General features: G+C 32.0%; 1 protein-coding gene across 2 annotated transcripts; it reads left to right on the plus strand.

The window, feature by feature from the left end:
* The first annotated feature begins 165 nt into the window (after window positions 1–165).
* Window positions 166–9,994, plus strand: LOC124539667 (biorientation of chromosomes in cell division protein 1-like 1). Of its 2 annotated transcripts, XM_047116982.1 has the most exons (5): window positions 166–450; window positions 2,443–2,603; window positions 3,010–6,233; window positions 6,832–6,927; window positions 8,391–9,994. In XM_047116982.1, the coding sequence occupies exons 1-5, from the start codon at window positions 364–366 to the stop codon at window positions 8,564–8,566; spliced, it is 3,744 nt and encodes a 1,247-aa protein (XP_046972938.1). In that variant the 5' UTR covers window positions 166–363; the 3' UTR covers window positions 8,567–9,994. The 2 variants fall into 2 exon arrangements, with proteins under 2 accessions (XP_046972938.1, XP_046972939.1); XM_047116983.1 differs by lacking the exon at window positions 6,832–6,927.
* The last annotated feature ends 1,502 nt before the right edge of the window (window positions 9,995–11,496 follow it).

Raw genomic sequence — 11,496 nt, forward strand, 5'->3', positions numbered from 1 at the left:
GGCAATATTACAAAAAAAAAAACGTCCAAAAATGAACAAACTAAAATATTAATAAAATATCGTGGATACAAATGTAAATCACAAATTGTACCCCTAATACACAGATTTTAATTTAATGTGTGTATTAATATATATTATTTAGTATAATTTAAAAACAAACAAATATTGGGATGCATACTCAAAGTCAGAGCTATAACATCGAAGAAGATAATGGTACAAAGTGTGGAATTGATTGTCAAAAAGTATTTTGATTTTTTCGTGCGTAGAGAAGTATTTTAATCGTATTAATAGGATCGGGATTAATATTGAAAGAGATAATATTTAACTTAATAAGAACCGTATGTTTTGTTTAGTAAAATAAAAATGGCTCATTTGCAATATATGCCCGGTGACCCACGATTAGTCGATCAATTAGTGTATGAATTAAAATCTAAAGGAATTTTTGATCAGGTAAGAAATATTTATACATAATACATGATTAAATCTTTTGATAATAGTTTAAAGACGTGCAACATATCTAAAATATCGACATATGTTATATATTGATGCCTATCGAATATACACTTACTATTCCACTAAACTGGATTGTTGAGACTCAGAAACGAAATTAAATGTGAGTTTTTCATTCTATATCAATAATTCAGTATCATATAATTTATCTAATACAAATTCAACCTAAATTTAATTATCTTTTACAAGTATAATAATATTTATCTAACTATAACTAATTTTTAATAAAACAAATTAAATATTATTTATTAATAATGCCATACAGTATATGATTATCCAAGATGGCCATTTTGCTTCTCAAATACATTTATTTTAATTATATTCTTTAATATAAAAAAGAAACATACATCTTACTTATATTTTATCCTTTATATCCTTTATTGTGTAATCTTTACATATACAATAATGTTTCCAAGTTACTTTTGTGACTTCAATTTTACAAATGATACATTCAAACATCAAAGCTATTATTGAGAAAAACAAAATGATATAAATGTGGTTTTCAATCAAAAATTCTGCAAAGTATGTATTAACTAAATTAATTCTTCAATTACTTCAATTCCTTTAACATATTTTATATTAGCAAACCTCAAAAGGTGTATCCTACATTTAATATCAAAATTAATAATTATTGATTTGTTTTGGATATTTATTTGTTATATTGAAAATGTCATTTATTACTGAGTTTCTTTGCCGGTTCTTGTTATTTTGGGTTAATCTTTTGAAATGGTAATAGTTTCCTTTGAACTATCAATAATACATTGTAAAATTGTTTTTAATTGAAAAAAAATATATATTATTTGATAATATATAACCTATATTTCAACTAAAATACAAATAAATAATTTCTTGTTGAAAAGAAAATATTTACTTCCTGTATATGTATTAAGTTTAAAATAACTTGATGTGGAAAATAAGTACATATTTGAAAACATAAAACTAATAGTTTGTTAAATGAATTCTCAGTAATTTCATCCTTTTTGACAGATTTGTGATTTGATAAATAATAATAATATGGTTTAAGAGGAATTTTATAGTTGTATTTGAAGGCCAAACTTAAATAACTCTCTAACCTATAAAACATTTATACGCTGTTGTAACAAACTCTGGACAGGTTACTTTTTCATGTTATATTGTATGTTACAGATGACTCTTAGTTAATACTTTAACATATTGTGATGCTTTTAACTACGACAGACACCTCTTATAGTTTAATAACATAGTTATATATATCTTATATATAATATTATTAACTATTTATTTTATATCAATTGTGATGAAGTGTTTTTGTTATAAAAGTACTCAAGGAATTTAGCAAACTTATGTTAGAACATATTGTTTACATAAATTTGAAAAAACATTTCAGGATAATATTCTTTTCATATTACTATTTTTACATTACAGAAACATAACTGTACTTGTCTAGTGGCTAGCTTACTCATTAGGTATTTTGTTTAGTATTATAGAACCACCCATTTCGTATTCTATGAACTATAGAATAGTTATTGATATTATCCTAACCTACATTATTGGTTGCCTTGAAGAAATTGCTATGTAGCGATAAGGTCCCCAAAATTGTATGTATTTTTTATTTAGGCAGTATCCATGTTGTATTTACTTATTTTCTCTTTGTGGTAAAATAATGTATTAAGTAAGAAAGTAAATCAAAGTAAAAAAAATGACAGATGACATGAATCTTGATCAATAACCTGGTTGGTTAATTTTTGAACCTGGAAAAGCACTCCTGTGATTAAATTAATTCTTTATATTATTTTCTGTGTTCCTGGGCTGTGATTTAAAGAAATTATGACAAATTTGATATTTAAAATGAAATTCTCTCAACATACCTTGAATTAGTGTGGCAAAATAAATTCCGAAACTTCTCGTCAAGTTCCAATCTATAGTTTACTTTAATGAAGAGAATGTCTACAGTTTCGCAAGGACTGCATCGCAGATGTAGACACGAGACCTGCATACCAGAACTTGCGGCAAAGGGTTGAGAACTCGGTATCGACGTTCCTGTCGAGACAGACTTGGCAGCCGGATCTTAATAAGAATCAATTGAGAGAAAAACTTAGGAAGCATATATTGGAGTGAGTTGTTTTTTTTTAAGATACTGTATCAGAACATATTCTCACTTTTTAAAATTCCTATTTGGAGGTTGTTGTACATGAGTGTTGTTTAATTATAACACTGTAGCATATCTTCACATGTGTTTTTTGTCAGAGACTTTTATTTGATTTTGTTTATACACACATATAGTAAGTGTTTGGGAAAATTAAAATTTGAATCCAAATTTACTTAATTTCAAATGCTGTATGTATGTGTATGTATAATAGGTTTATTAAATGACAAAGTTTTTAAATGGGTAAGTATGGGTGTACCATAGTGCTCCAATCAAATTAATAACAAAATAATAATTTCCATTTCTTTTACATAAATAAATAATAATAACTATTGTCTTTGGTTTTAAAATGTTTTTATTTCATTAATTTTCAGTGGCAACTACTTAGAACAAGGTGTGGAAAGGATAGTTGATCAAGTGGTCAATCCCAAAGTAGCATCAGTTTTCATTCCAAAGGTTGAAGACTTGGTTTACAATTACTTAGGGATTGCTAGAAAGAAATCTGTTACTGCTGAAACTTCTAATGGCAAGGTTGATGACCTCCTTCCCACTGATCTAGAAGCAGTTAGCCCGGGTTCTGTAAAAAGTAATGATGACAAAAATGACACGATGGAATTGGACGATATACCTAGCGAAAGTAAAATGGATGTCGATGAAGAAAAGCCAACTGTTGACATCAAAGAAAATAATATTGCTCCTGAATCAATTCAAGAAGAAAAAGCAGAGGACATTCAGTTACCAAGCAGCGAACCGAATACCGATGAAGATAAGAGTAACATACCCCTACCTTCGGAGGAAATTAAGCCTGAAAACATACCGCCGCCCGAAAACAGCCCACCTAAAATTGAATTAGAGAAAATAGAACTGCCTAAAGAGCCAATATTATCGACGGACATTCCGTTACCAGATGATATAAGTAAGGAAGAAAAAGAACAATTCTTCAAACCAATAAACAGCGACGATGACGACTCGAGCTCTGATTCTTCACTCCGTAGAAACATGTCACCGTTAACGCCTATTAGGAACTTTAATAATGAAAATTCGTGTGATGCTCAACAAGCATTCGAAAATGATTTAGTTGAAAATAAAGATGATGATAATAAAGAACCCAACTCGTTCAAATTCACAATAGACGCAAAGTCTCCCGAAAACAGTTGCGATGCAGTCAAACCTGAAAAGAAAGATACTGAAACAAATTTGGCCTATCAGTTTAACAACCAAGTTAACATAAACCATTTCAATACACCACTATATGAAGACAGTTCAAATAGTAACATCTTACATATTGATTATGAAAGCGACGCTAACAGTAAAATTAATCAAGAAAATAAAGCAATAGAAAATGATCAGAATTCAGAGGATTCTAGAAAGGATCGAAAATCAGATGAAAAGAAGAGTAGCCACAAAAGTTCTCATCGTTCGAGGGATTATTACAAACATTCGAGCAGCAGAGATAAAAAGTCGGATTCTAAACAATCCAGTTCTAGAGATAGTAGCAAACATGACAAAAGTAAATCTTCGAAAGAAGAAAGTAAGTCTAAATCCAGTGATAAAGAGAGATCTCGTGATAGAAGTGATAAAAAAGATAGTAGAGAATCTTCAAGGCATAGAAGCTCCCATAAATCAAGTCATAGAGATTCGAAATCTCATCGAAGTTCCAGTTCGAGTCATAGGCATTCAAGCAAGCACTCTGATGAAAAAAAGACATCCTCCTCGTCGTCATCAAATCAAAAAGATAAAGATAAAAGTTCCGACAAAAATTCTATGGACAAACCCAGAGAATCAAAATCGAGTTCGCATCGATCTGACAAAGACAGAAAAAGTAGTAGCGGTAGCAGCAAGAGTGAGAAAAGTAGTAGCAAAAGTAAAAACGACGATAAAGACAAAAATAAAAAGAGCAAAAAGGATACAGATGATCATTACAGTCTATCTGGCAGAGGCAACCCGAATCGACGTTCAACGGACAGGGATTCCAATGACGGTAGCTCTTCCTCGAAAGGTTCGAGCCATCCTTCGGGTTCTAAAACAACAGAAACAAAGAAAGAAAGCAAAAGTAGTTCGAAATCTGAAAGTACTTCCACTGCAAGTGGTGAATCAACAAGCCCAAGTGACAAAGAGAATGTTGGTTATGAGCACGGAACTAAAATTAAGGAATCTCTTCAACAAAAACCAGTCGTTAGGATAGATAGCCATTTAGAGCAGCCCGTTGTATCGCCACCGAGGCTTCCATTTGTACCCGATGTAACTATAAAGAAACCTAAATTTGCAGCCAACTTAGAGGAAGCGAAACGGTTAATGAAAATGCGCAAATTTTTAGACGAGGAACAAAAGCGTATGAATCAAGAGGCTGCATTGCTTTTAGAATTTCAAGCGAACGTGCGGCCGAGTTTGAGCCAGGTCTACTCGAGTATTCCTGGTCCAGAATTGGAATTCGCTTGTGTCACGACCACGGCACATAAGCAAGAATTGCTTGTTCAGAGTAATGAAAACATCAATAACGTTTCGATGCATGATGTTTCTGAATCGCACTACACAAGTAAGCAACTGTTGAATGTTTTAAACGATGCCAGCGTTGAGGTTGAAAAAAATGCTATTAATAATATGAAAACCAGTGTAACAAACTTAGATGTTGATAATGGTTCACTGGTATCAGATAATATTGATGAACTAAGTAAAGCAATGAACACTGATTTGGGGCAAAACAGGTCAAACGAAACTAAACCTGAACCTAAATGTTCAACAAAAACAAAAGATTTAACATCAAACAAAGATAAAAGTAAGCTGTCCGTTGACAATCGAGCTGAACTTTTCGAAATTACAGTTATAGCTGAAGAACTTTCAGAACACGAGGATACAGATGAAACAAATAAAAAAGTAGAAAACGTAGAATCCAAAAAAGTTACGGCGGGAAATAAAAACAATATAAAACAAGCAGAGCCAAATATTGGTGACGAAAATAAGTTTCATTACTTTGCTGATCACGAAAAATACAACGCAGAAATAGAAAGAGCGAGATTTGAAAAGTTTCTGAAGGCTTATAATGTTAAATCTTCGGTCAGTAATAAAATATACTTGATCAATTGTGATAGCTATGAGGAAAATATAATTCGCGAAATGTCAGCGAACTTTGGCGAATACGAAATTGTGAACTATCATAGGAATGGCCATTTGAAATTATCGAAAACTAGGAATGTTATTAAAAACGTGAATCTGTCCACCGAAATATCTCTACCGATCGATGCTGATTACGAAGCAGCTAATGATTATGAGAGTTTCAAGTCCCATGTCTTTAGTCCGGACAAATCGGAATGTTCGTTTGAATTATCCAGCGATTATGATGCTAAATTAGAAGAGATGGTGAACAAAACGTCTCGACAAGAAATAATGGAGATCATACTTGGCAATGTTGTCGACGCTTCGCCGAGTAAAATGCCAAGAATAGACTATTTAACGGATTCGAACATTGATAGTGAATGCGAAAATAATTTGAAACGTAAAATGAGTGATGTTGAAACAACGGTTAACAACAATAGGCAGGTTCTTACGCCAAATAAAATAAGAAAATTGAGTACGGATCAAATATCATCGACGACACAGGGTGAGTGATTTTTTCTTTCGTAATGTTTTCCTAAACAGCTTTACCAGGTTGGAGTGAGACCCAGACTCAAGCCTGACATCGAGACGCATGCGCTCTTGGGTTCAAATCCCAAATCGAACCAATAAAAGTATGAGTAAAACAATTTCTGAAAGCCCGCGCATATTTATGATATATTCCCGCAAGAGCACGTTAAACCTTAGTTGGCACATAACTGGTCGTTGTCACCTCTTCGGAATATGAAACTGAGAAGTATTTGGAAGGACTCTTGTCCTTAATGAGACCTCCTTGAAATATGGCTAGTCTCCATTAAAAATAGGCCGAAATCGATTAGGAGTATCATTATCATTTACAAAGATATTCAATATCGTTTTGTCTGTTAGCCTGATATAAATGTGATCAATACAAATTTACCAGATTATCAAATTCATCACTTACAACTGCTTATGAAAATTTCAGCCCTAATTTTCATATTTTTCACATTAATACATCTAACTTTCTATTTCTGTTCTGTTCGAAATTGAAAAAAACAAAACAGAAGAATTTGAAATTAACTCATCGAAATCAAACGATGTAAATGATGTGATATTTATTTTTACAGAGAACGAAGAGATTACTAACAAAATCGTAACTAATACTCGTTCTAAATATTTGGGCAAAGCGAGAAGGGTTGGCCTTCCTCGACTTAAAAGATCTAGTAAGTTTAAACTTTCATTTTACGGATTATTTTTCAATGTCAATCTTACAAGATATTCGTTTGTATAATTGTGTAATTATTTTGATGTTATTTCTGAACAAATATCACACTTTAAGAAAATGTATTTATTTTAGCGTAGCCAAATTTCAACCAAACCAAACCAAATTTCATTTTCAATTGGAATTGTTATTGGGTTTTGATTTAGCTATTGTGAATATTTTGGAAAAATCTCATAAACATGAAATACGTCATGAATCAAAATAATAAATAACAATTTCTAAAATATATATTTTATAAGTAAATGATATTTTTAGTGACTGAGTCAGATATATTATTTTTGGTTAAACTTCTCGATATTGGTTAAAGCCACCTATATAGTTAACTACATAGAGAATATTCTTCCTTTTTCATATAAGACATAGTTGATGGGCCGCCTGATGTGGTCACCACTGCCCATAAACATAACCAATGCACCAACCACTGTAACGATTTTTATTTTGTGCCTGTTACAATAGCTCAATCATCCTTCAAACCAAATATCAACATTACAAGTATTGCTGCTTGGCTGTAGAATAAATGAAAACTGGGTTGTACCAAACGGGCTTGCTCAAAGCCCTACTATTTAGTGATATCTATTCATTTAATATGTGAATGTTTTCCAGTAAAATTGGTAATTAAAAGATTATGACCAATGTCAATAAAAGTAACATATTTTATAACAAGCTATTTGATACTTAAATATTATGTTACAAGGGAGGCCTAAAATTCTGCGACATTAAATGAAATCATGACGTAAATCCAAAATGCGTCGACATAATCTGGCCTCGACAGATAACTTATATAACACGTCAATTCACTGTTTCTTTTGAAGCAGCTTGATATTATGCAAAGAAAGCACTCTTGCGCCGACTTTTGTCATAATTATCATAAAAAATCCACAAAATGGCAGTATCTGGTGCTCCAAGTAATGCAAGTAGTTATTTATTTTTCAAACGTCCGCCTTCTCATACAAGTGCTTAACTCCGACCGTCCAGTGACTATATAACTTGTAAATATTGTTTTATATAGAAAAGTGAGCTAAACAGCTGCATATTATTTATAATGGTTTGGCGGATTTTCCTACCTCAGTCAAGATTTTATCACAGAATGATTTTAATTTTCGTCACTATTGCCAGTTTTTTACTGGATTGACCTACTGAGTACAGCGTAAAAATGGTCCTCTTTTGCGAATCCTTCTACTTAACTCTGCAGTGGTCACCACGCAGCTAGTAAAATCACCAAGCAAAAACAGACCATCACGTAGCCTTAAGGTCTATTCCTCAAACTGGACGACCTCCCTTAAGCTACATCTTTGCAGATTTATATACAACGAACCTTTTTTAATGTTAAAATATATGTTCCACAAAATGATTTGTCTTTTATTACATCTAAACTCAACTAAATGAATAATAATTTGTTTTCAGCCTTGCCAAATAGCCCTTCAAGCGACAAATCTGTTGAAAACTATGAACAGAACTCGCAAACTGCACCACAGACGCCGAATGGAAAAATAAAACGTAACAAAGTTCAAAGATACGACACATCGGACCTTTATAAACCGAAACTACATTTTCTTTCACGAAGAAACCATATTACTTAAACGTTATTTACAAAATTAGCATGTGATTTGGGCCATCACACTCTAAATAGACGTGAAGTAAATGTTTTTGAAATTAGAAGCGTCGTTAACGTTTTAAAATTAACGGTTTCACAAATGCGGCATCTTATGACGTCACTCTTAATGTCGCCATGTAGAAAAATAAATATATCGTTTTTTTTTTTAATTCGCATTTACTGTCAGATGCGGTAAAAAAATATCTTGAATTGAAAGTATGTTTATGACGGTATGTTATATTATAAATAAATTTTAAAACTAGCATAGTTATCTTTATAATAGTTAATATGTAAATAAAGCGATGTTTGTTTCCTTAAAATCGGAATAAAACTATTAATATATATTTATGACGTATATCTAATTAATCATTTATTTTGTTATTCGTTGTAAATGTTTAAGTAGTATATTATTTTGTAATTTATTTAGTAGCACCGAGAAGTAATTTTTTTGTATCTTATCTATAATATAGTTAAAATTAATATATTATTATCAGGAGCCCTTTATTATAGCAGAAATGTAGATTACTAATAAATACACTGCCATGACATAAATACATTTATATTCACTTAATTAATATGAATTATCCGAAATATTAAAACAAGTGGCATATTATTTAAATATTTCAAATATTAATGCATTACTTTTACGTTGTATTAAATAAAATTATATTTACTTGTCTCCCGATTTGTACAGTTTTTTTAATTAAAAGGCTGAATAAGTTTGTCCTTTTAATTAACTACGAGCACAGAAAAAAAATAATATGTTCTTCCGGTGTCTGTGTTTCGTGAGAAGTACAGGACTGTTCCCGATTGGTTACCTTCAAGGCTTAATGCCTGAAATAAATTATATAAATTGTTAGATGAAATCAGTTAACCGCCAAATAAATATTTTCTATGGATTATGTGTACGTTCTTATCGAATCAGAAATAAATGACTAAATAATATCTTAAGTTTTATTCTCAATCGTCAGTTTTCACGTCACAAAGTTATATTTTGCATTGTGTTACGTTACGATGTCGTAACGTTACTTGTTTTTTTACGTCACGGTGTCGTACCTTATTTGTGGTTGTCCCATTTCTATAATATACCTAATTCCAAGATCTAAAATTGCTCGAAGACGTGATTGTACGGATTCTGTTTAAGTAATTTTATTTCTATTTTTCAAATGTCAACGGAATAACCTCAAGATTAAACTCTTGTACGAGAAATTAGACGAATTCCGTCCTTTCGTAATATATATTTTTAATTTACTTAATTCTACATAACATCTCTATTAATTATAAGTTAAAATAATAGTATGTATTAAGTGAAATAAATATTGTCGTAATAACATGATCTACCGCTTTGTATTATCGTCAAGGAAATTATAAAATAAAAATATATAGCACCTGTTAAATGTTTATCGATTTAAATAAATATTATTGAAATTCTTGAATTCTTGTTCTTATTTACCAATTTTATTTAACATTGCGGAGTGAATGTACTGTGACTTTCGTCACTTGTACAAAAAATACTTTGTAATTCCGCAATTTCATTTAATTTATTATTAAATATATAATAAATAAAATATTGGATACCTAAAAATTATCAAAATGTACACTCAATTGTTCAAGCAGAAAATTTACTTAATCAACTGATAACGGCAGAGTTTAATTGTTTCATTAAAACAATTTTTAAGCTTGGTTTTAATCTTTTTATAAACTATATTATGGTATTCTTGCATTTACTTCTACAATTTTGGATATAAGATTCAAAATTATCACACCAATGCGTAAATTATCACACCAGCTTTCCTGAGGGTCCTACGGAAAATATGGCCAGCGCACAGCCACATCAGCTTACTAATCAGGTGGGCTATGTCGATGACTTTGGTTCTTTGACGGATCACCTCATTTCTGATGCGATTCCTCAGAGAAACGCCGAGCATAACCCTTTCCATAGCATGCTGAGCGACTTTAAGCTAGTTGTGAGTGTCCACATTTAGGCTCCGTATGTCATGACGGGTAGAGGCACTGTCTTGAGGCAATGTGGGATCGACGATGTAAAGATTCGACGTAACTTCCCAAACGCTGCCCAACCTAGCTGAATTTTTTTATTCACCTCGTCCTCAAAATTGTTTCTACCTAATCGCGAAGTCTACCCGAGTTTTTGAACAATTTCGAGGACGGTACCGTGTATCGCATTCGGTTCCGGTAAAACATTCATTGAACATGACCTTAGTTTTATCCGTATACCGATACGCATAGAAGAATCAGCCAGCTCGTTCAGCATTTGTTGTAGGTCTTGCAGCGTTTCTGCCATGATGACGATGTCGTCTGCGAATCGGAAGTGAGAGATGTATTCGCCATTGATGTTGATGCCACATCCTTTCCAGTTCAGCGTCTTGAACATATCCTCCATTGCAATTTGGGGGAAATAACATCCCCTTGTCTCATTCCTCGATGCAATGGACTGGGATTTTTTTGTCGATTCTGTACTCGGACGGACATGGTGGCAGCTTTGTAGAGACATCTCATCACTTGGATGTATCGCCAACCACAGCCAGACTCCAGAACAGCCCAGATTTCAACCGAGTCAAAGGCCTTCTCATATTCCATAGTCCAAATTAATATAACAATACAAGTGCCGATATGAATAATAAATATATAAGTTGTTAAATAATTTTAAAATTTACAGCGTCGACCCTCGGCTAGAGTAGACTGCGGATTATGACGTCCTAGATTTCAACCTGAGTTGTATTTAAAACATCTTAGAGTAAATCAAGTAGGTACGTAAAACCAGTAATTTCTGGTTGTTTCGGATTGCCATTTTCTCGCCCGATGTTTGAAATACGAGTACGTGCGTAGGAATTATATTTTTCGTAGGTATATTTTTTGTTATAGGTCGGGTTTTTATAGGAAATCGATACCTATATC

Source organism: Vanessa cardui, chromosome 23 (genome assembly GCF_905220365.1).
Source record: "Vanessa cardui chromosome 23, ilVanCard2.1, whole genome shotgun sequence".
Classification (NCBI taxonomy): domain Eukaryota; kingdom Metazoa; phylum Arthropoda; class Insecta; order Lepidoptera; family Nymphalidae; genus Vanessa; species Vanessa cardui.